General features: G+C 38.1%; 2 protein-coding genes across 3 annotated transcripts in view; one reads left to right on the top strand and one right to left on the bottom strand.

The window, feature by feature from the left end:
* On the top strand, window positions 1-23,363 carry LOC108728803 (striated muscle preferentially expressed protein kinase). Its single transcript, XM_018457589.1, is given in 8 exon segments — window positions 1-966; window positions 6,048-6,260; window positions 6,466-6,604; window positions 16,267-16,393; window positions 19,509-19,557; window positions 19,640-19,819; window positions 20,153-20,510; window positions 20,512-23,363. Coding segments are annotated over 8 exon segments (3,642 nt in total). The 5' UTR covers window positions 1-676; the 3' UTR covers window positions 22,798-23,363.
* Window positions 19,755-26,280, bottom strand: part of LOC108728802 (ATP-dependent RNA helicase DDX42) — a 9,286-nt gene continuing 2,760 nt past the window's right edge. The window contains exons 5-12 of one of the 2 annotated variants that reach the window (XM_018457588.1): window positions 26,108-26,280; window positions 25,810-26,038; window positions 25,104-25,378; window positions 24,876-25,026; window positions 24,472-24,803; window positions 24,271-24,396; window positions 24,009-24,180; window positions 19,755-19,808 (exon numbers count right to left, since the gene is read on the bottom strand). In XM_018457588.1, the coding sequence (XP_018313090.1) occupies window positions 24,013-24,180; window positions 24,271-24,396; window positions 24,472-24,803; window positions 24,876-25,026; window positions 25,104-25,378; window positions 25,810-26,038; window positions 26,108-26,280 (1,454 nt within the window). In that variant the 3' untranslated portion in view covers window positions 19,755-19,808; window positions 24,009-24,012. Of the gene's footprint in view, window positions 19,809-23,534; window positions 24,181-24,270; window positions 24,397-24,471; window positions 24,804-24,875; window positions 25,027-25,103; window positions 25,379-25,809; window positions 26,039-26,107 lie in introns of those variants that run through there. The other variant, XM_018457587.1, reaches the window with a different exon arrangement.

The raw sequence follows: 26,280 nt of genomic DNA, 5'->3' as shown, positions 1-26,280 counted from the left end.
GAAGGAGAGTCGCAGGAGGATCGAGGGGAGGTTCAGAGAGACGGCCGGAGTGTCGGTGTCAGTGTCGGACTCACGGCGTGCTCTTCGACGCGCGAAGAAGGAAGAGAACGAATCGGAGAGGAGCGCGCGGAAGGAGATTCGTGCTCTCGTTGACTCCGGTCCAGCAGCGGCCAGTTTCAGACTCGGCGCTGGACCGTGAGCCACGCGATCTCTGTCTCTCTTCTCTTTCTCCCTCTCTCTTTCTTAACGCGCGCGGCCGCAAAATGTGAAGATCGACATCGATCGCACAGCGAGATAGAGCCGTTGCCTTCTCGATGATAGAATGACACCGCGCGCTTCGGCTCGCTCCGTGTGCGTGGCCGATCGAGAGGAGATCGAACGCGGAGAGTGCAGGCCGTAAGATCGAGAGCGAGAGTGCGGATCGAGTCGTCCGGATCGAGATCGCGGATCCGCGAGTCCGACGGAGAGCTTGGACGTCGGAGTGGCGCGGTTGGATAGATCGCGCTTGGATAGATCGCTCAAAGTTTGCGAAAATTTACGAGGAGAGATTAGGTGAAACCGCGAGTGCGCCAAGCGTTGAAGTCTCCGCTGCTTATATTATATATATATGTGTATATATATATTATACGCGTGTCTTTAATACACGATATTATACCAAGTCCACGATCCAGCTGCCATGATCTATCAGTCGAGCCATCAAGCGCCTACAATGTCATCCATGAGGAAGACGTCGCCCGGACCGCAACGTCGTAGCTTGCAAGCATCCTCGGCGAAATGCGCGAAGACGAAGCGGACGAATGATCGAGCGATCAACGAGGAAAGATGCAGAGGAAGATGCAGGGTGCAGTGGAGTGAGAAACACGTGAAGGAGGGATTGGTCCTTGTCCAGGAGGCGCAGCTCGCCAGGGTGGTCAAGACGGGACCTATTACAGAGCACTATGAGATCGATCCGAAACCGTTCGCAAGGTGAGTTGGTTCACGATACGAATCTTAATACGATTCTTCAGAGTCGTGCAAACTGGAAACTGCGAGGTTTTATCTAATATACGTTTATAAAACATCACTGATTGAAAAATGTAATATATGTAATGTTTCTTGTATTAATATACAAGATTGGAAAGAAATTAACCCTTTGGAGCTAACGCCAAAAAAAATCTGTAACATAATTACTGACGCTGGGTCTCCAATTAATTTATGTTAATTAAGAGACACCAATTAATTTCAAGGAACCAAAATGACATGCCTTGTATAGAATAAAGAATGAATTTTAAGTATATTTTTTAATAAGGTTAATTAAAAAAAAATGCAGATGTAACATAAAGAAAATTGAATTGCTTAATATTTTTGACAAAGAAGATTCATAACTGAATAGGTTCGATAGATCCGCACACAAAAAATCTACTGTTAAGGAAAGTAATAACTCTCAATTTAATTTTTTTTTGAAATAACGGTTATCTTTAATAAAGAATATTTTTTTGATAAGTTTTAAAATATGCTTATTACAAATTTTAGAAAAGCTCACTATCATGTATTCAATAAGAATTTATTTTCTTTTGAAGAATCTTATAAAATTTTATCGAAGAAGAGCTTCTATGTAATAAGTAAATCGAATTTGTTTTAATAATCTTGAATTTTGAAAATAAACTCGATTGAAGTAAATTTATTAGAATTTAGAATATATTTTGAATAAATTTGATGCTCGTGATTAACTTAAATTTGTAGACATATGCATTTTTTAAATACTTTAAACAAGTAATTAACATTTAAATACAGAATGTATTTTTCTGTGTGCATTTATCTCCGAAGGGCTAATAATAGGTCGGGAATGTGTTGAATTTCTAAATGAACTTCTTACAAAAATTGACTGGCAGTTTCGCGAGTCGTGCGTTATTTACTCTCGCTCTTCGTCGCGGCTCGTATCGCATGTAACGAGCTACGCACAATGATTAATCGCCCTCGAATGCGACGCGTAATTTGTCAAAGCTTTACGCACGGTAGCAATATACGTAACGATACGTGACGCGCGTCGCGCATTAATCATATTTATTGCATCGTTGCTAATCGCCGGGCGAATTAGGCTCGTAATGATCGCCGACGACCAGTAGTGACGGGACGTCTGTAATAGGGCACCAATTGTCCAACCTGCAATTTCTCTCGCGCTAATAATTTAATTTAGAGTCGTACGAAATGCGCCTGTTGCACGCACGCAGGCGTTTACGGGTGGAACGCCGTTCGTGACTTACTCGCGTGTCGTTATCCTGTCGTCGGGCTTTCGTTTTTGTTAAATTGATTGATTTAATGACTCCTGCGTGAGCAACGAATATTTTCTGAATAATATATAATGTCGAATTTGTTTTAACTCTTCAAAGCTGACAGTGGATCTATCGGACCACTCAATTATAAATCTTCCAAATTCGGCTAAGGTGATATATATATATATATATATATATATCTTGAACTGAAAATTGTGAAATTTCACAAAAATATCATTATGGTAGACGCCAACTCCCGCTTTAGCTGAATTTAGTCTTCGCTTATTTGTATAAATCTCTTTGTTAAAAATGTCAATTTAATTTTTCTATGTTATACCTGCAAATTTAGAGTATTCTTGTTAAAATATATTTAATATTCATTTTTTGTTATACAAATTATGTTATTTTGGTTCTTTGAAAATAATTAGTTTCTTTTAAATAATATAAATTAAATAAATAAATTTTACGGAATCAGCGTCACTGCGTCAGTAAATGTATTACAGATTTTGGAGGATTAAGCTTCGAAATGTAAAGTGCCGATTATTATCATTAGCTGGAAACTTTAAGTGTGTCAAAGCAGATGATATACTTAAAGTTTCTAGCTAATGATAATAATCGGCACTTTACATTTCGAAGCTTAATCCTCCGAAATCTGTAATACATTTACTGACGCAGTGACGCTGATTCCGTAAAATTTATTTATTTAATTTATATTATTTAAAAGAAACTAATTATTTTCAAAGAACCAAAATAACATAATTTGTATAACAAAAAATGAATATTAAATATATTTTAACAAGAATACTCTAAATTTGCAGGTATAACATAGAAAAATTAAATTGACATTTTTAACAAAGAGATTTATACAAATAAGCGAAGACTAAATTCAGCTAAAGCGGGAGTTGGCGTCTACCATAATGATATTTTTGTGAAATTTCACAATTTTCAGTTCAAGCAAATTGCGATTCAGACTCAAAGCAGTTCGCTCAGTTCGTCGTCGCGTTTGCACGTCAGTATGTCCTAACGAAGTGAATAAATAAATAAATCAATAAATATGGAATACAACGTCATAAAGAGACAGTACCGGTTTCTCGGCGGGGTATTGATTAATCGGGACGGTATCGATCGCACGGTTATTAACCGAAACCCATACAGTGGCCTCCCTTTCGAGGTGTGACAAGAGAACGCGCGAGCGAGAGGCGCGAGAACTCACTGGTGTGGACTTTAAGGCTTTTCATATTCATGGATATGTTAATGCATCGTTTTAATTTTTCAGTTAGCGTCGGTGTGTGCACTGATAACTTCATGCGCGCGCCCGATATCAGCCGTCGCGATTTCCTCGCAGCGCGTTTGCATCGCTAATGAAGCTGATTTACCTGTTGCTGCAGCGAGCACAAAGGCGTCTCGCATAATACGTATATATGTATATAAATAGCCGCTGGACCGAGTTACGGACATAATCACGATGTTTGCGGAGATATTTGTGTGTAGATTTGTTGCGATTATACGTCTTACGTATCGACTATGAATTTCTTTCCCTCTTCTCTCTATGTTTTTTTCATGTATAAATAATAAAAATTGAAATTGACACTTCTGTTGATTAACCTTAGAACGTTATCGATATTAAGTGATAGTATTGCTATTGATATGTAAATTTTACATCCGAGGAAATAGGCCACTCTTAATGTAACACATACGAAAAAAAAATGGTTTTCCTGAAACATCTAAAAGTTTAGCTAAATACAGATTTAAAAATAATTTTATTTGGGCCATCGGAATATTGTGTACTCTCTAAATTCTTTGGAGTGGAATCATACTTTAAAGAGTGAAAATTGAATCACTCTTTTTAAGACTCAATCTTTAAAAGTGAGATTTCGAGTATCTCTTTAGAGTGATAATTCACTATAAAAGTTTTAGAGTAAGACGCTCAAATTGGTTGCTAGAACAGGTTTAATCTAAAATATCAGCAACTCAAATTGAAACATTTCTCGATGACCAAGACACTCTTTATCATACATCTGTGTTTACAATCGGTCGAAGCGAAAATCGAAGTTGCCCTTGGGGGACAATAAATTTTCATAAATTATTTAGCCGCGTGTCTTCCGCTTGATTTTTTTCAACACTTCCCTCATCACCGTCATTACGCGACCGATCGCTAAAATCCAATTTTCTATGATTACTGTCCGTACCGATCTTTAATAATAACGAATGCTTTAATCGTTGCGCCGTATACAGCGGGTATTATCCCGGCGGCTAGACGTGTGTCTCGTCGATCCAACTCTTTGTGTACCTATATGTGTGAGCGCGCGCGTTCTTTGATACCCACTCTGTACCCGCGGTAATTACTTTTGGAAACGAGCCTTGAGTCCCGAGGTAAAGGGCAGGAAAAATTACGGCGTATATCGCCCTCTCCGTCTGGCGTCGCTTCCTTTGTTCCTTCGTCTTGCGCTTTTACGTCGGATATCTCTCCGGGATCCGGGAGGGGTGGAAAAATTCAGAGTACGCTGGCGCGCGGCCTTAAAATTGGAATCGATTAAAGTTAATTGCGTAGCGCGCTATCAGATACTCATTATCCTTATCTTCGCGACCGCGAAAGGACGCGAATATTGCCGCGGCGATGAGTCGCCGCCAATTTGCATGCGAGATATGTTTCACGTGGCAATTCACTGGGCGCGACCCCAACCGCAACTTCCGGTTCTCGATCTTACAATTAAACGACAAAATGACCCTTCCTCCTTTAATTTAACGATTTTAATTAATCGATCACAAACAAAAAATATAAAAATCATAAATAAATTTCATAAGGAATTCTCGTTCGTCCACTTTTTAAACGGACGAAAAATAGAACATCAGGATATTTATGATTTCAATGTAGAAAGTTAATGGTATAACCGTCTATGATTTTATCTTGTGGACTCACCGTCGTTTATGTAACACACTCTCCCGTGGATGAAGGCGCTTGCTTACTTGAACACGGGTGAAAACTTGAGGTACGCATTACAGGCACAGCCTTGCCAGGCGCCGCTGTGTCGACCTTGCCGAAGAGACGACCGGAATCCTCGACGGCGGGTACGAAATTCTTAGCACGATGAAGAACTCGCCCGCGATTGTAAATAATATGGATCATTCCATAATAGAGCACTGCGAATAGAACATTGTCAAAATACGGAGAGGACGTCGTCAAAATAGCAAACAAAATTCTCATGAAATGAAAGAGTCGAAAATAAAACACCAAAAGGTTTCGCGATGGATATCGAATAGAAAATAAAATTAATAGGATTCCATTGAAAATATTCTATACAGTGAATCGGCGATGACCGAAAGTCTCCTGGAAACGGAGCGTTTTCGGAGAGTTTGAAGTAGCGGAGAGAAGAATGCGAGTGGAGGAAAGAGAGAAGAAACGTCACGGAGAGAAAAGATGCCAGAGAGGAGAAGGTGGCAGCGTTCGGGCATCGACTTGTTGTTTCAAGGATAAAATGAATTCATTGTGGAAACGCAAAGCCAATCGATGTTAATGTTGAAGCTGCATCGAAACATCCGATCGAACGAGCAACAGACAATTGCAAATATTAAACTGTACCGTCACTCTCCATCATTTTACGCTTCATTTTATCCTCGCACGTGCGCGCGTCGTTTCATATCTTATACAATTTATCTCCGGGGATTTTTCAACTTGATTTGAAATTAAAATATATGAAATATCACAGGATTACATCTTGCTGGGAAGGGTCTACATTCTTTCCCTTTCTTTTCTTCTCGTATAAATATTAACAAAGGATTTGTTATACTTAACAGCGGTCAGTGGGCGAGAGTCTACCGTTGCAGGTCGCGATCGACCGGCACACTTTACGCAGCCAAGTATTCGTCCAGGAATCGATTCAACGCCGATTGTAGCGCGGAACTGAGACACGAGATCGCTCTATTGTCTCTATGCTCGCAATCGCCACGTGTCGTTAGGCTGCACGATGTCTACGAGACGCCGAAGGAAATTATCTTAGTCATGGAATAGTAAGTACTACGTTTTTATTCCCTTTTTTCTACTAGATTTAACACTTCGTTTTATATACACAAATTTTAGTAATATTAATTATTATTACGCTGTTAGAGGAACAACGTTATGAAGCAGGAATAATAACGATCACTCGTAGTTTGCTTAGTGATGTGATTTCAGCATCTCTGATATTATCCTAAGGAACGACGATTTCTTTTTCAGTGCGCCCGGAGGCGATCTGCAGACGCTCATCGACGGCGATTTGGTGCCCCTTGAAGGTGACGTCGTACACTTTGTGCGGCAACTAGTGGAAGGACTCGCCTACCTCCACGAGAGAAATATCGCCCATTTGGACATCAAGGTAAGTTCGACCCATAAAAGGTCGACGCGAACTTGTCACGTTTCTCTCGTGTATCCGGATCCCGGAATCGACTGCGCCGCCAGAAATTTCCTGTTTTCTCTCCGTGCTTGCACACGATGAGGAAACACGAGGAAAATACTGGGAAATTTCATAAATAATTCGATCCGTGTGTGGCTTCTCGAATTGTCGAATTTGTTCCACTTGATATAATACTATCATTGACTAATTTTAATAATTAAGTGGCTCTCTGTTGAAAGAGAGAGACAGAGCGACATAATTCAAGCTACGTCACTCTGTCTAAACCGATAGTAACTACTTCAGGAAAATGTGTAATTCTATTCTTATTATATCTATATATATGTATATATATTTTCTACTATTTTATACACGAACATGTGTGATGAATATCAAATGCATCATCACGCATGACTTAAAGAGGGATCGAAGTTTTGCCATTTAATTTGGAAACACCCTGTATATGTCCGATTTTAAATAATGGGCATTCTGTAGAAATAATATACTTAAGGTGATTTATTAGTAAAGTACCGAAAATATATATTTGGGGTGCCTCACCAGAGTCCATCCAAAATTACAAATATATGCATAATTTGGATATAATATTAAAACTACGTGTATATCTTAATGAAATAGTATGGAACATACGATAATAAATCAAGATAGTTTGATCAAGAGCTGCATCTTCATCAAACAAAAACAAGATGAGATTATGTTTACTTTTCGAAGTTAAATTTATATGCAAATTTATGCACGTAAATATATTTCCAGAATGGCCGTTGACCTATTACTTTTTGGTGACCATTAAAATCGTAATTTTTTAAACTATTATAATCTCGTTTTTGAGAAAAGTCTATGGTAAGATTTGTTTGCAGTTAGTCAAAGAAGCGTCTGTGAGCCTTATCTGTCACTAAATTTCAACATTTTTTTTCTCTCTTATTTCATCATTAATCTACTATAGAATTTTGCACATGTCAATTTCGGTACTTCAACTTCATTGTATAAAAAAATTAGACATTTCTATCGTAACTCGATTTACTAAAGAACCATCTTAACGCGGCGATGGAGGAGAGTTTTAATTACGATCGATCGTTATCGATCGTGCGGAATGACGAACGATAAGCTCTTGAAAACAATTGGAACTGCCATTGATTGCTGTACACAGAGAAAGGCACACATACGCGTACGATGTCGATCGTGGCGCGAGTCAACGAGAAGAAAAAATAAAAATCACCATCCGAGCACAAACGAAATCAAATACATGGGCAGCTTTATCTCGTTTTCAATTTATTGCAGCGGGTCGTTTCGATATCCACGAAAATCGAACTTGCTTTTACGTATAGGTTCTAGAAAAAATTAAAAAAAGGATGCTGTGGTTCACGTCATGTTCGCAGCAATAAACGAGGATGGAAAACGGAGCCGATTCTCGAAACAAATTCTCGAAACTTGAGACACCTCCGCGAGCAATGTTTTGCTCCGAGTCGACCGGTGTTAATTTCATTCGCTATTCATTCGCTGCTCAGCGAAAAGAAGCCCGCGTTTCTATGTATCCATATAAAGACGTATCTAATTTCAGCATAACGTTTTCATTGATGTTATAGCATGAATTAATTTGAGATTCTTCTTATGGTAAATTCGGTCATTCACGCTACACTGGATTAGTACATATTAAAGACTTCTTTGTATAAAGTATCTACACAGAAAGAACGATTTTGCTGAAGTATTTAAAAATTTAGCTCGATGCAGATCTGACAATAATTTTATTGAACCATTGAAGTAATTATATAGGATACTCAAACTGGTTGTCAAAATGCCAAATAGCATTGTGTGTCTCAGGCTTTACACACATTTTATTTTATCGTTAACTCACTAATCAAAGAACACGATGAACAACACCGAGCTGGATTAGCATTGTGACTGTGGATTAGCAGCGAGGTGAACGTGTGCCAGGTTATAAAACCATGTGGATATTCGCGGAAAAAAATAAGCTGTCGACAACAATACGCTGTGAGATGCAAAAGCTTCATACCGTAAAGTGCATTTTGATTCGACGAGGTCGTCGGAATCGCTCGTTACGGATAGGAAGATACCTTCTCGTTATCCTCGCGCGAGTAGCTCGTGAAGGAGAGAGAAAGAAAAGGAGAGGAAGAGACAGAGAATGAGATCGTCGAGCCTTTAGCAGCTCGAGCGACATCCTCGAGCAAAGTAGTGAGATACTCGGCGTCGATCAACAATGTCCGCTTGTGAATTTTTTATTTGCAATCTTCGTGCGCAAGTAAGGTCGATTTGCATTACACCAAGCCGAGAGTTCGATTACTCTCGCGCGAAACAAAGAGTCCCGGTCGACCCTTGGTCGACCGACGCGATTAATTCAAAGAGCGAAATTAATCGCACGAATCAGTTATGGGTCGATTTGGCGTTTATCGCGCGAAGGGGTGACGCAATAAATTAACTTTGACCTACTACGAGCTGCTCGTTGCTCAAGTTCCCGACGAATGGGTACCACCTGATTTATTTCGTAAGCGCTTCGGCGGAGTGTTCGTACGCGTCGTTGCGTACGACGTGAACATTATTCCCGCGCTCCATAAACACGCCGCTGCCGTATTTGGCGGTGCGGCATATATAGCACGCGAGAGGAAAAGAGAGAAAAGGATCTGCGCTGTTGAGTGCTCTCGCATGAACTCTGAACGAACCGTGCTCCACGTGCGCGATTTCCTCTCTGGATTTGCGAATCGTGCCGGGAGAAACGGTTCGCAAATCCGGGAAACCCTGGCGAAAATAAAAGTCGAAACGTAAATCGAATGTACTCTTTAAAATCTTTGGAACAGAAACTAATTCTAAAGAGTGTGACAAAGAGTGACAAATTGAGGCAGTATCGAAAAAGAGTGGCACAATTGTCAATTTTTAAAAGGGAGATTTCACTCTTTCGAGTTGGATTTCACACCGAAGATTTTAGAGAGTAAAGAGAGAATGACAGAAACGATGTTTCTAGGAGGTAAAAATGGAGACAACAAAAATTGAAGCGTCTTTTATGTTTCGTTGTCTCAAGTTTTGCCTCCTGCTTCATTTACCTACGCTTCTGTTACTCTCTTCTTATGTTTGATTTTTACGCTCCGATTTTTATTTTCGCCAGGGGAGCTGTGAGGAGTCTCGCCGTATCGAAACGTTCACGTAAAATCCACGCTTCGCGGAGAATAAAAAGTGAAGAAAAAATGAAAACAGGATCAGAGCACGTATTACGGAATTATTCGGAATGGATTCCGATCAGAATTATTTAATTATTTCTTAGATTTCTATTATGCTCTTTACATGCAAAAAAATATTTTGCTGCTACAGATAGAATTATAGCTGTTTTTTGTATCTGATAGAAAATTATGTATCAGATGCATAAAATTTATAACACAAATCTAAATTCTATCTTTATTGTCTATATCATTAGATGCAATACATATCCAATATCGCACACCCAGAGAAAGGTTTCTTCGATTCAAAGAAATGTTTCTTTACTATACGATTAAAGAAAAAATTTCCTTGATTTGAACATAACGTTTTTAAATCAAATAAATTTTTTTATTTAATTTAAAAAAATTATTTTCAAATCAAAGAAATGACGTTCAAATCAAAGAAATTTTTTCTTTAACTGTATAGCAAAGAAACATTTCTTTGAATGAAAGAAATCTTTCTCTGGGTGCAGTACTTGCTAGAAATTTATCTATTTCAGCTATTTTTCGTACTTAGATAATTTTCGCTGTAATTGCAAGATCACTTCTTTGAGTGTAGAGAGTACGAAATAATTCCAATCGAAATCCATTCCAAATAATTTCATAAAGAATTAAAACAGATTATTAGAACAGATGATTGGGCTCATCTTGAGATCTGTTCTTTTCAATTCTTGTACTGTTAATTTTTCTCTTTTTCTCTCCAACACTCATCTTTTCTCTTTTTCTCCAACGTGAAGAGAAAAAGTGACAAGATGAAGTTCAGTTTGAAAGAACAGACCATTGATCTCGTGTCGGATCATCGCGGGATGCCACTTGAGTCTGATATCGCCCACACTGCGATGTCCACGGGAGCGCGCCGCAGAGATATTGCACCAAGCGAGAGATCGCTGCGAAAGATCGTGAAGAGTTCGCGACGCGGAGAAGAGGAAAGAAAAGGCGGAGAAGAAAACGGAGCGCGCGGTGCCGCTTCTCGCACTGCAGTGAACAACGGCCACGCCCTGCTCCTTCGCCAATTGTGCACGCACTCTCGGTGATTCACCACCTGGTTTCTTACCTCCTCCGTGAGATACCCGCGTCTGGCCTGCCATAACCGGAGCAACTCCCGATAACTCGAGATTTCGCGCGCGAGGGAAATCGCGCAACGCGACGCAGAGCGGCGAGAATCGAGTATTCGGATAAACTAAAAACTTGGATAAAGATCCTATAACAGAGTTTGGTCACTTTTGTCAAAACAAAAGCGAGAAAGAATATATACTGTCTCTTTTCACACATGATTTCTCATTTTAATTTATAATATCTTACTCATCTTAACTTATTGCACGGCTGCGTTTCAAAACTCGACTCTGTCAACCGAAGTATCATTTTATCTTTATTGTTTACCGAATGTTGAACAAGGATAAAAGATACTCGGAGTTGACAGAGTTGAGTTTTAGAACGTTTCTCTGAAGTTAACAAAAACGATGGGCTAATCAAAAGTTTGTTATCTCGTGGCCACTGTTATAGGGTCTCTAGACTTAGATACATCGATAAGTAATTTGTCTGTAACACCTGATGGCATACGATTTTATATCTGAGATATATTAGCATAGATCTCTTCACCGGTTTGGTCCAGCAACATTGACTTATTTCACGTAGGGCAAATGGTTTCGATTGACCGATCAGACGACTTTGACATATCGCTTGAACCCACGCGTCTGTTTGATCAACGCGAAAAGATTTCGTCGATCAATTCGTGTGGGATTGTCGATTGTATCTTTCTGGAGAGTGCAGAGAGCTGATCATCAGATATTTACCAATGTCATAACGTTAAAAGAAATTAATTAACAAAACGCCCAAGGCGATCGTTGAGATCAGACTCCGTATCCGATTCGTCGTTTGCAACTTGCGAAATTTATATAAGTAGATGTGATTAATTAAAGAGTCAAAATGTAACAGTTAATGTATAGTTTCAACTCGAATATATAATATGTGAAATACATGTTTATGTTTTTTTATGTCACTCGATATTTTTAATCTAAATTGAAGAGATTACTGAAAAGTGGCTACCTACATTTTTACAAAATTAGATATTCATTCAATTCCAATACGGAATTAAGAATAAAATCTCTTCTATACCCACACTGAAAAAAAAGATTGGCTGCTGCAGTCAATTAAAAATGCTATGCCATATTTTACCATCTAATTTGCTGCAACAGCCAATCTTTTCTTTCAGTGCAGTAAACGAGAATGGATTAAAATGGATTGAAATTTTGTCCGAATGCGTATTTTAAATAGCGAAAACTTTTTTTGGATTCAATTGGATGCAGTTGAAAAACTGCATTTTCTATTCTATTAAAATTTTGAATTGAACAGTATTCACAATGCACAGAAAAAGCTGATATTATTTTTAGATTGAAAGGCATAGAGATATGTTCCATGCAATTCCTATAAATGAATAAAAATGCATTCAGGATTGAAAAGGCATAGACATTTGCTTTGTGCAATTCCTATAAATGAATAAAAATACATTCAAGATTGAAAAGCATTCATTTATCATTCCTGAATCCGTATTTTTGAAAATATCAATCCATTTCAATCCATTTTCGTTTACTGGGTAGGTCAATATTATAATCTAAATATTTGATTATTATATCTGGGTCATGAAGAGCGTTGTATAAATCACGTTTCTTATTTTCATTGTAAATTAGATTCGCGTACAACGCGCCACGTTTGAGCTTTTGATCGCGTCATTCGATCTCTCCGAGTTCTCAAGCAGCAGACCAGCCTGAATGAGAATTGCTTCGCACTATCTGCTCAATCGACAGTCGTTTCACGGAAAAACGCGAGATCTGGCGGAAAATAAATCTCTTGAAAAAGGCCACGAGCAGAGCGAGAAGACCGAGAACGGTAAACGAAGATGGGCGGTGTTTGCCGTTTTGATTAGCGAGCGTGATTGCGAGTCGCGCACATTATTCTTTACAGTCTTCTCATTAGTGTGGCCTGCTTGTCATTCGGTTGCACGCATTTGCGAACTTCTGTGCGATATTATTGCGTCCGTAAAGCCCGATGTGCAGAGAGCACGGCCGCGTAATATTCCCGCCACGTAATGGCCCCATCGAGGGAATTACGTATCTCCGAGGGCCGGTGGGATTTATTTTTATGTCTTTTGTCATTATTTATTAGTCGCACGCGTGGCCAAGAGAAACTTTGAATATTCAAGCGCGCCTACGTGAAAATGTCCAAGGCTCTTCCCGCTAAAGACGATGATGCTGACCGAGCCGAACGCCGACGACGCTCGAAAAAGGGTCGTCCTCCGTCGCACTTTGTCTTCAGACGAGCTGAATGTTCGATAAGCATACTCCTATTTACCATGAAAAAAGAAAACGAATGATCTTTATACATCGACACCTACGGACGGCTAGTTGCCATCGTATTACTCAATCGAGTTGTTGCTCCACTTGCGAATATATGCGATGTACATGCATTGCTCAAACTGTTCACTGAAAAAAGTGTTTGATATTTGTGATTATAATTGTATGGTAAAATAATTATGATTAGGGACTCTATTTTCATAATATAATTGCTATAACGTTACTAATAATTATATTTATAGTTTTTCTACGCCTAAAAAAATATCGACTATAATTCATGGTAATTTTCAATGTCAACTGTACGACTATAAAGTTATCAAATGTATATCAAAAAAGTTGTGAATATCACCCTTCGTTTTTACAAAAACAATTTTCACAAATTTATTCAGAAACAACGGCAATTATTCCTCAAAATAAAAATCATGTTCAATAAATCATTCGCCATTAGTCTGCTAGCTGCCGGATTTGGTCATAGTGGCGAATAATTAATTATTGAACATGATGACCTTTATTTTAAGGAATAAATGTCAATGTTTCTGAATAAATTTGTACACGGAGAAAAATATTTGGTTCAATTAACTGAAATTCTGATGGAAGATGAACGATCCAGAATTTTAGTTAAATCTACTAGTATTTTATCAGAAATCTAGTAGATTTAACCAGAATTCTGGATCGTTCATTTTCCACCAGAATTCCAGTTAATTCAATCAAATATTTTTCTTTGTGTATATAAAAATCAAAGGATGATTTAGAACTCTTTTACACAACTAGTATTTTTTTATATATAGAATTATAAAATATAATAATTATTATTAAATTATAATTATTATTACTAACATTATAGCAATAAAATTATAAAAATGGAATTTCTAACTGTAATTATTTTACAATTATTCTTAATGAGCAATCATATATTATAGTTACAAATACCAAACATTTTTCTTTTAGTGTTCGAGTAAATGATTTAGCAATTGGTGAAAGCCGCGATATCAGTCGATATATGTATAGAATATAAAATATGTCAAATCGAGATTGTTACGATCTAGATTATGTCAGCAATTATAATAATGCAGCCTTCGGTAGTCAACGACCTTCATTACATGCCGGTTACTACTGACGATTTATGGTAATTGGATTGTCGGCGTGTCTTTGAACGGTACGATCCGTCGCAAATCGTTAGTGCAGTAGTTCGCATGCTCCTTACCCTTCACGCCTGATACGTTTTTATAAATTATCTTGGGATAATATCATGCCAGCCCGATGATTTTCGCGACTAATTATTTCCCTGGTTTATGACCGATTTGGCCATTTTATCGCGATGAATATAGCAACCCGTTTGTAACCGGCATCGAGATAGAATTTATAATGACAATAGATGCTGCTGTTTACCAGATTGTCGCAAAAACAGCACATCTACAGACTCTCCAATAAGAGTCTGAACACGAGTCACAGTTTTGAATATGCAGGGTAATAATTTTAACACATATCTGCGAGAAAAAAGAACATACATTTACTATTTCTTTTATTATTCTGTTCTATTTCTCTCTTTCTTTATTATTCTGTTCTATCTATTTCTATCTTTCTTCTTTTTTCTCAGGAATTGTTAAAATATAGCGGACCAATCAAAAGTGATTCCTCATTTCTAGATTCTTATTAAAAGATCTCTATACGGAGAGAATTTTTTCTTAGATTTACCCTGAAAATATGGTAGTTCTGGGACAACATTGTATTTCGAAAAATTTCATGTAAATTTCTTTTATTCATTAAAAAAGCTACAATAAAATATAAAATAAGTTTGATTAATTTTATTGAAATGCATGGTAAAAATCTTTAAAATATTGTATTGTAGCTACCACAACTACCATATTTTTAAAATAAATTTTAAAAGATAATTTTCTCCGTGATAGGCGCATCAAAGGCGATCAGCTGGATTCCGTTGAATCCCGCACTGCGCTCATTGAACTCTCTTCTGTTTCTCTCTGTCGCGAGATATATCGGAGTTATTCTCTAAACGAACATGGAATTCAAAGTAAAGGACGATTACCGGATGGGGAAGAGTGCACTATGTATCTTTGTGCGCATCACAGAAACGATCGTCGAAGCGCGGTCATAGCATCGCGATTCCGTAATCAAAACGACGCGCATACACCGAAATTCCATTCACCGGCGAAACCGGCAACGATACCAGGCGTTCTGTAACGTGATACAGAAATCGCTTCCTCACGCCGTTAATATGCTCGCGCGCCCTTATCTGCGCGAGCATGCGGAAGACCGATCGCATCCCTTTGGTTACGACCGCAATAAAACGGGCGACAGATAGTTGAACTCTTCGAGATACGAACGCGATTCCCACAAAACTAGGTATTTGTTTCGCGAGATAAGGCGTGCAAGGTGATTTAATTATACGATGAAGCGGTTAACAGTTTAGCTTGTCAGAAAGTTAAACAGATCAACTTTATAAAGTAGAAAATTAAGAAAGTAAAAAAAGGAAGTTGTATAAATATACTAATCTCACATATCTAGATACAGAGTGTTTATTACCTGGAAAATCCGGAATTTTCAAGAGATTTCTCTCTTATCTTCGAAAATTGAAGATTTTCATGGAATTTTATCAGGGTTGGTAAAAAACATGTTTTAAACGTGTTTTAAACAGTTTAAAACATGCTAAATTGATGTTTTTAATATGTTTTAAATATGTTTTTTTATAGTACTGTTTAAAACATATTTGAAGCATTAAAAACATATTTAAGAAGAAACACAGTACGTTTTATTCTTAAAAAAAAAAAACATTAGTATTTACCAACCCTGAATTTTATTGATACTCATCGTCAGGAAAATTTTTGGAATTTTAAATTTAAATTCTGTTTTTTTTTATAACATTATTTCTTTTATCTTTTTTTTATAATACAAAATATTGACAATCGATTAGCAATAAGTTTAATGTAATTTATGCACATTCTCGTGTGCCTCGGAAATTTTTATTAAAAAAATTAGAGTGGTAATGGTAGAAAACATTTTCATTTTTCTCATACATTATACGTGTACGTAGAAATCTTTTTCCCTGATTTCTTTACAGCCTCAAAATCTGGTCATGATGGGCTCTTTTCCGGACTGCGACGTTAAGCTATGCGACTTCGAGATTTCGAGAGTGATCCTCGAGGGCACTGAGGTCCGAGAGATTCTTGGTACGCCGGATTATGTGGGTGAGTGTCTGAGTTTTCTAAATTCTTAGTACTTATCTCATTTACTTATCACATCGATGGGAAATTTAATTTTTAAATGGCACACATAAATTATCGGTTCAGATCCATTTTAGAAAAAAAAATGTATACACAGGGTGTCCTATTTTAATTTGTCCCAAAATTTTTTATTTTTGTAGAAAACAATATTTTAAACAAAATTGATAAAAGTTGTATGAAAAGACGTAAATGATGGTAAAATCAATTTTCGGACAAAATTTAAGATCATGAAGGTTATCGATTTATGATTACAACGAGTAAGAAGAATATACTTAACATTTCATATTCTATTGCGACGTACTAAATGTTGACGTATTAACGTTATTTCGAAAGTTTAACACGCTTTTAACTCTTTTTCGAGCACGCAACAATTGCGAGCTACCCGTTTGAGAGATCGCCGAGAGATCTGTGCTGATAGCGGCTTGACAAACTCCTTTAATCAAAAGTATAAAAATATAAATTGCTACATTATAGCTGTCAAGAGACAGCATGCATCGGGCATTATTCGGTGCCAAGGAGTCACCGTGACGTCGTTTTGAAGGGGAACTCGTCCAGGTGGTACGTCCGCGCTCTTTGCTCTTTGCCGCGCGGCTTAATTGCTACCGATCATTATCTGGGCTCGCTAATTGACGATCACCGTAGCGAGATCGCAAATATAATCGATATTAATTGACACGTTAGCCTCATTGCTCGCAGACGTGCGCCCTTAATAAAGCTTGGGGGCCCCGTTACGCACACGCACACGATAAGATAGCCCTCTCGACCCCTCTTTTCCTTCTGCTATAATTGACGTCGGTCTCTTCAAATTGTGCCGTTTCCAGGCAAGGTAATCGACGCGTCGTGGCCTTTACGTCGCGGAACGAAATAAATAACAAAATCAGACGGCCGATGAATTAACGTTCTTTCTTTGTGTGAGATCTTTTCCTTTCTTTTCTCTCTTTTTTTCTTTATCTTCCCGTCCCTCCCTCGTGAAAATTGAGATCTCGCGGGAACAATGCTTCTTCGTCGGGTCTGTCATAAGTCCAAATATGATTTGCAATTTAAAGCGTTCCCTTCGGACTCGCCGAAAATTATTTACCGATTAATCATTGTCGGTGTCGACTTCAATCGGTCTCGCCCGCCCACTTATCTCATTTTCTCACTCGCTGTATAGCGAAATGTCAAGCGGCGAGATGTCGGAGGTGGTAACCGTTACAACAGGGTGCTCCAAATCCGTCTATTTAACAAGCAAAACCGGTAGACACTATATCCGCCGTGTGATTTAATTTATTCGTGTCGCCACCGCGCACGACCGTATACTGTCTACGAAATAATAGAATCAGCGAAGTCGACGGTGGGTAGTTGAAGATTGTATTATCAGCCGAGGCAATCCGGTCTGACGATCTAATGGCGATAGACTGGAACAGTCATTGCAATCTCGTATCTCCTCATTCTGCTCGCGTTAAAGTTTTACGGGGGTTTCACGCAGAATCAAGTAACTATAATGATAATCTTATAGCGAATTTGATTGGATGTGCTTAGTGCACGTTAAAGTCGTTGTACACAAATCAACGTAAAGATATGAGTTTAATATAAATGTAGACACTAAGAAAACGCTGATGTCATCTGTGTTCGAAGCACCGCCAGGGTACTTTTATTTTTAGGACTACACCACTGGTTTTGTCTTTAATCATTACAAGGATTATTTTAATTATTACGATAATCAAAAACAATGAACGTATTGCTGTTAGGCATTCGAATATATGAGCGACGATCTGCTAATCTTTTATGGGGAATTTTTTAACTACATCTTTCCCTCGTTTTCGTTTCAATTTAATTCTGAATGTTTTCCCAAAATGTATCGGTAAGGGAAAAAAAAAAGATACATATTCAAATGATAATGAAAAGCCACTTGCCAATTACATTGTACATATGTAGACTTTAAATAAGATTGAGCACTTATTGCATGTTCATGCTGAAAACTTAATAATTATATACTAGTATAAGAATGCATTAACTAAATGTTTAAAATAAATATTTATAACGTATTTTTTTACTCTAATTAATTCATTTTATTATTTTATGCATAAATGTAAATTAAGATACAATTACAAAAAACTGAAAAGTCTACGAGATATTTTATACTATTTCATGTCAAAATATACCAGAATAAAGTATAAAATATCTTGCAAGTTATTCATTTTTCGATAACTCTTTAATATTTTTATGTGCAAAATAACTAGAAAAATTTATTATGTAAAAAATTATATAGTTTTATTTTAATACATGACAATAACTATGATTTTGTGTGAAAATCAAATTTCCCAAAATTTGTCTTACATTATTTGTACTTTGTCACAAATAATTTAAGTTTTGTCTGAATATATTTTCCATTCGATATTAATTAGCAAAATGAAAGATTAAAATAGATATTCTCTGTTGATATAAAAGCTTATTTATAATTTATTTAATTATCTAAACCAATAGTATACTATATATATTCTATTTACATAACGAAGTTAGGCGAAATACTATATGTAGAAATTTTTGTTCCTTTAGTTACAGAAAATGGCACATAATTGTTTTTTGTATGAATGAAAGTTTCCTAGATAGCACAGAGAATCCAAAAAAAATTTTATTTTCATTCCCGATTTACGAAATGAATTTTTTTTCTTTCCCATTTCTGGATATATTTGGTAAAATATGTAGGCAGTTCATCATTACAAATATTTCACTTTTACCTACAATCGAATTAGATCAGTGCTGCAGTGTAGAATGACTTTAGTATGCAGATTAATGTATCTAACCGAATTCGCGATTAGGCGACAAAACGCCAAAATCCTGGAACTCCAATACGTAGAATCACCGTCACAGCATCATCCCAAATTCGTCCCGATTCTCCTTGTCTTCGCTCATCAGCCCACGATTTTCATACGTAAATAAAAATGATACTTGCGAATCCACGTGACGTCACGTGCGTCATTGGACACGAAATAAATGTGAACGTGCGGAGGAGAGACCTCGGCACGTGAACTCGGTGAATACTATTTATTGTGCGTACATTTCCATACATTCAATTATGTTTACATTTCTCTTTCAGCGCCTGAGATACTGCATTATGAGCCGATCACGTTGGCAGCCGATATGTGGTAAGACCAAATGCGGTGTGTTTCGTTACCCTTTTTGTACAGATGCAGATCAGGTTTCCTTCGAAAATATCCCCTTTTCCAGGTCGCTCGGTGTCACAACCTACGTATTGTTGACGGGTTTTTCGCCCTTCGGTGGAGAAACCGATCAGGAGACTTTCCAAAATATATCTTTAGGAGAGGTAGATTTCCCTGAAGAGCTGTTCGAGGATGTTTCGGTGCAGGCGAAGGACTTCGTCGCGAAGCTTTTAGTGCTAGACCCAAGGTATAATCATTATAATCGACGTTTGAATTCTTCTTTCAAGGGTGATTAAACAATTTCGTTATGTAAAAACTCGAATCGTACTCTCAGATATAATTAAAAATTATGAATTCTGAAGAATCTTGAAAGTTTGAAATATTTCGAAACATTGAAATAGTTTACATCGTCGCAGGATAACTGCACTCAATATAGCCAATATAGTCCAGTAATCAACATGGCCTACTTACTGTTTATAAGTTACATGAATAATTATAATTCTATTTTATTATGTTTCAATTTATTAAATTATTATCTTTATGGTTGATGATGATTAAGTTAATTTTTTCATTTCCTAAGTGCACGGATGACCGCGAAGCAATGCCTGCGCCATGACTGGTTGCATGGTGCCCCGACACAGGCGTCGCCGCATCTACGAAGGTATCTGTCAAAGTCGCGGGAGGTTCTTTTAGAGCGCGTGGTCAGTCGCGAGAACTTAAGGAGGGCCGCGCTGATAAGTCAGACGACCAGCCAGGCGAGTCTCTGCCAGGGGGATGTTCAAAGCGATCAGAATTATCAACAGCATCGTCAACAGGGCTTACAAAACTGCACACTCAGTCAAAGCGAAATGTGCTTGAGCCATCGCCTAACCGGAAGTCATTCGAGTTTGGTAGGTAGCGAGGGATTCACCAGCCCGACGGATTCTCAGGCCAGTCTAAATCCAAGAACAAACTCAAGGACTGTTGAATAAAGCTCAGAGCCGATCCCAGGCTAATCTAAATCACGGCCTGAGTCGTGGTATACTATCGAAGATACGCAGTCTGAATCGCGTTCAATCTCAGGCGTGTCTACTGAACGGATCTTCGGCGATCAACTGCGAACGAGCCGGTGCCGTCGCTACGATGAACCTCGTAATTAGCAAGTCCCGCGAGAAACTGTACGGCTTGAGATCCCTGTCGAAGTCTCAGGGTGTCTTGGATATCTATAGAAGTCTAGAATGCCTGAAACGGCGAAGGAAGAGCTACCATCATGCGACAACTGAAGATATGTTGCCGATTTTCAGGCAACTCGGTGCCGAGATTGCGTCTTCTAGACTCACACCCTCGATCAGTGATGATCATTCGATCGTTGATGTAAAGTTGGATATTGATTTGATGTCCGATAAGATCGAGCGAAAGATTGACCAAAGTATGCCAATTGTTTCGTCGACAGAAATGAAGACATCAAATGATTTCAGCAGCGATGATCGGAATCGCGTCAAGTCGAATAATGATTCACAACCAACGAAAAATGCAGAACCGCAAACTTCGAAGAAATTTACCTCGGAATCCGAGGAGAATCTAGATTCTCTCAAGTCCGTCGAGTCGGACACTCTGACAGAGGACTCAGACGAAATACCGTTGTGCCGCAACGTGGTGCCCGCCAATGCGGACAAACGTCCTTGCGAACGTCAACATTCTGACGTGTCCAGTCGTTCCAACAACTCAGCGGCGTCTGACGACAAGGAGGACCGCTCGACGGAGTCAGAGAACGAAGAACCGAAGTATACGGTAGCGCAATTAGTCTCTGCCTTCAACAAGCATCAGGAGGTCGCCACGAAGACAAGTCTGAGGGCAATCATGTCTGAGAAGCGGATCAACGAGATGACGTTTCCGACCGGCACGAAGGCGTTGCGTCTCTTTATCCCGGATATCAACATCACCGAGAGCAAGATCGTCAGGCGAAAAACGAGTTACAAGCCGCGAAAGAATTGGGAGGAGCTTAGGAAGCGCAACGAGAAAAATGAGGGCATCTTGAAGAGCCTCGATAATGATTCTGGCAACGAAGATGATGACAATGAGGACGAGACTCATGACAGCACGAAGAACGATCCCGCGAAAAATGAAAGAGATTCTATGGAGAGTGCTGAGGAAGGTGTTACCGATGTTTCGCAAGTCTTGATTCAGGACGAAGATACGAATTTATCCTTAGATCGATGGTCGCTCTTGCGACCTGAGGAGAGTAACGAACAGAGTATCTTCATCGACAACGTGGATACTCAAAATAGCCTCGATATTACGATAGACGAGAAATATAAGCAATGCGTGAAAGGTGCTATGTCCGGCAAGATGGAAACGTTCGAGAAAGTGAACAGAAATGAAGAGAAAATGAACAAAAATGAAGACAAATATTCGAAACTATTAGAAGTGCAACCGAGGACCGTTTCATCATCGGTACATCAAAAGGAGAGATTACCTAATTACATATATTCGGACATAAATGTCGCAGCCAAAGACGACAATCGTAAAACGCCGAAAAAAACTGTTGTCGCGACTAATAAAAAACCCGGACCTAAAATATCTAAGATCGGACGAACTAAACCGAGTTTTGGTACTGATTCCGCGAATGTAAATCTCAAGGATATTCTGCAGCGGGTTGACAATTCCCAGAGTACCTCCAAAGAAAACCTGGAAAATCTGAGGAAAAGGACATCGATTGCAAAGATTATCTTAAACGACAATCTCATCCATGACAGTCAAGATAATAGTCCTAGCGGTTGCAGGACGGATTCTCGCGCAAAAAGCAAATCATTCTCGAATGATAATCAATCGGAGGAGCAAATGAAGCTGATAGTACCACCGTCTTTCATTCGATCCTCTTCCTTGTCCAGCGACAGCAGTTGCCCCACGCCATCCAGCGTACAATCTGACGTAAATATATCATGGGAGGACGTCCAAGTCGCTACGGGCTCCAGCACGTCTCTGGAGAAGGAGGACGTTTGTAGAGTCACAAAGAAGAGTGATATCCAACGAACATGTAGCGAAGGAAGAAACAGGCAATGCTCGGAGGATCGGAAAGTCTGGGGACGAATCTGTACCGGCTCTTATACCAGGGCTATGGAAAAGTTTAGTGGCAAAAATAGGGACGCCGCGAAGAAGTCGTTGGGTTCAACGATCCACATGCAACAGACGGAAAAGACTAGAAGAAAGAGTAGCCCTGCAATGCCGCAATATATAAATTCTTAAGAATCTTAATCTTTAGATCATTTAAAATAAATGCTGCAATATAATTTGAATAAGAAATCTGAAATCATAAATATATTCACTTAATGTTTCTGAAGGAATAGCGAATTCGACTAGAATCTACGCGATGCAGAGTGCAGTAGTGCGGAATTGAACAAGGTAAAAGAGAGATAATGCTCTTACAACCTTAGCAGATGACCGTGAATGCGGATCTTGGACGATTCACGGCATTAGAAATTCCATTGCAGTACCACGCGCCGACATCTCTGATCAAAGCGTATCGACGTGGTTTAATGACGTGGTAACACGTGTCAGCGATTCTACCAACTATCATTAACATCCCACTCGATTGTTGAGTACATAATCGATGAGTGTTACCCTTTAGCTTAATCACCATATTAAGGGAACACTTATCCTTATTCAGGCTTGCGTGCGCACATACACCGCTAGGGTGGTGTTAATGAAGGTGGTGAATATTTTCAAAAAAACAAAGGCATAGTGGATAAAATAGAGTGTAGTTACTTTAAGATTCTGACATATATCGTCTCAGTTACGCATTATTTTTTTTTTAATATTCACAAAATATTATGTTACAAATTCTTAAATTTTCTTTAATATTTTTTTTTTACAAGAGTTCCAAAGCTTTGATAATTTTAAAATTACACATATAAAGATTGGATTATCTCTTTTTCAATAAAAATGTATGTATCGTATTTTCTATACATGTGTAAATTGTTAATAAATTGAGATTTAAAAATAAACACCGTTTTTTTAGCGTAATTACCGAAAGGATAGCCACGATCACTTTTGTAAGGCGTAATTAGGGGTACGAAATTAAAAGGATTGCTGCAGATACATGATCACGGCCACGGCTCTTTATGGGATAATTATAGAGTGATTCACTCTAAGCAAATTGCGTACGCGCGCTTTCAAAGATGCGATTACAGATCGATACAGGAACTGCACGCTGTTTGACCTCCGTAAAATTGCAGCAAAATAAGAGTAACATGTCATTGATGGAGTTATAAGCTGGGATCGGATCAATCGGATTGATGATTAGATATCAGACATAAGTTTGGAATAGCGATAGCTCTTTCATACGAATTGGTAAAATTAAATTTTATTGTAATATAAAACAAGTTTCTCAGTTCATTATCGTTTCGTTATAATATATATACCTGCTATTTAATATGCACAAATAATAATACACTAACTTGATCATTCCCATCGACTTTTTCGCACTCTTTTACGTTCCGGTCCTGAGGAATTGGAAGCTTGGTTATCTTCGGTTGCAGGTTTCGGTGGTGGAACGGGTGGTGGAGGCGGCATTATCACGGAAGGTGGAGTGATCGTCTGTTCCCAGGTATGATCTGATGATGCTCGGAACTAGTGTGTCAAGATTATATTAGAAACATTTCTATTTCTAAATTTAATTTCATGAGATACATTATATAAAAGTAACTACACGTGTCTCACCTGGGAATTATATTGACTTCGAAAAGCAGCTTTCATAGCAGAGAGTCTGTCACTACCAGGTCCATGTCTTTCTAATTTTTTAACTACTTCGCTGATATCCTTGGATGCCTGTGATGTCGATCCACCCTAAAATACAATTATTGTTTTAATTTTTCTGGAAGATAGATAACCAATTATATAAATTATGGTTATGATATATACCGAATTCGATGAATTGGGTCTGCCTCTGAAACCAAGTCCTGCTCCACCAACATTTAAACTCTTTCCTTTTCCACCTTTAAACCTTGATTTTCTGAACCATGCGCTTTGCATAGCCAGATCCATCAAGCTCTTTGGCACTTCCTGATTTGCTCCCTCCAAATTTCTCACTAAATGTCCAGCAAACTCCTTATCTTTTTCCGTCACAAGAGTATGTGCCGTACCTTTTTCACCGGCTCGTCCTGTTCTTCCTATTCTGTGTGTATGTGTGTCGATATCTCGCGCTACGTCGTAATTTACGACAGTCTTGATATGTGGAATGTCCAAGCCTCGCGCTGAAAGGTCACAAAATGAGAATTTCGCATGTACGTATATATATATATATATAAAATTAATAGTTTAATTACCTGCTACATCAGTAGCGACCAAGGTACTGACTTCCTTCTTCTTAAAAGCCGTAATCACTTTATTTCTCTCAATCTGATCCATATCACCATGCAAAAGCAATACTTCAAATTCTTTCAATTTGAGATTGTTGGCAAGTTCTTCCGCGTTCAGCTGATGTAGGGGAAAAACATTAGATTACACATCCCTTTCACATTGTACTACAGTTATAGGGTGCTTAGTTTTCGCACCTTCTTAGTGACAAAGATCAAAAGACTGCCAGCACTTAGAAATTCAACCAAGTTCTGTAACAGCCAGTTCCATTTACCACTAGGATTATTATGGAACATGATAACATGTTGCGTTACGTCGGTATTAGCTTCGCCAACATCTCCTTGCACTATCCTAATGGGATCTGTTAAAACATCTCTAGCGAGCTTTTCCACTTTCTTTTTGAATGTTGCGCTAAACAGTAATGTTTGTCTGTCAGGTCTCACATGATTACATATAGATCGTACTTGCGGTTCTATAAAAAAAAAGATAAAATTTGGAGAAATAGATTTGATAGTAATCGATATTCTCTCATAAGGGAACGTCGTATCAAATTCTGATTTTAAAAATAAAAAAAACTTTGTATACATATAGATGAAACAATAAACAAATTTGGAAAATATCAGTTGGTGCGAAACAAACGACTTTAAGAAATAAATATAAGAGTAAAATGGTTTTTTATTAATCTCTTTTTTTCATTAATTTCAAAAACTATTTAAGATGTAAAAAATGTTCTATACACAAGTTTTATAATAAAATTACCTTTATTTATCCACGTTATCAAAATATGTTTCAAAAAAATAGTTATTTTCAAAATTTATATTTTCAAAATTATTATTTAAAATATTGAATTTGACGTTCTCTCTGTGTTCTCTTATCAGCGTATATTAGTATGCATTTGCTCACCAAATCCCATGTCGAACATTCTATCAGCTTCATCCAGAACTAAAAATGTAACTCTAGTTAAACTCGTTGCTTTCATTTTAACTAGATCGATCATTCTACCAGGGGTAGCGACTACAATCTCTGCGCCGCTTTCTAATGCTTTGCTCTGTTCCCATTTGCTGCCACCTCCATAGCAGCAACATACTTGAATATTGTAAACCTTTCCAAATTTCTTTGCTTCTTGATAAATCTATAAAAAAAAACATTCACAATAGACTCTTTGAACATTCTATTGTATAAGAGAAAATGAGATTGATACCTGTTGAGACAATTCTCTCGTTGGTGCCAAAATCAGACCAATCGGGCCATCTCCAGCTTTCAATTCGCGCTGATCCATAATATGCACTAACATCGGCCAAATAAATGCCGCTGTTTTACCGCTACCAGTTTTTGCTATACCTATTATATCCCGTCCGCTTAAAGCAGCAGGAA

The sequence above is a fragment of the Mycetomoellerius zeteki genome, unplaced genomic scaffold, assembly GCF_001594055.1.
Source record: "Mycetomoellerius zeteki isolate Tzet28-1 unplaced genomic scaffold, Tzet1.0 scaffold64, whole genome shotgun sequence".
NCBI lineage: Eukaryota > Metazoa > Arthropoda > Insecta > Hymenoptera > Formicidae > Mycetomoellerius > Mycetomoellerius zeteki.
Note: the sequence above shows the minus strand (reverse complement) of the source record. Positions and strands in the feature narration are given on the sequence as shown.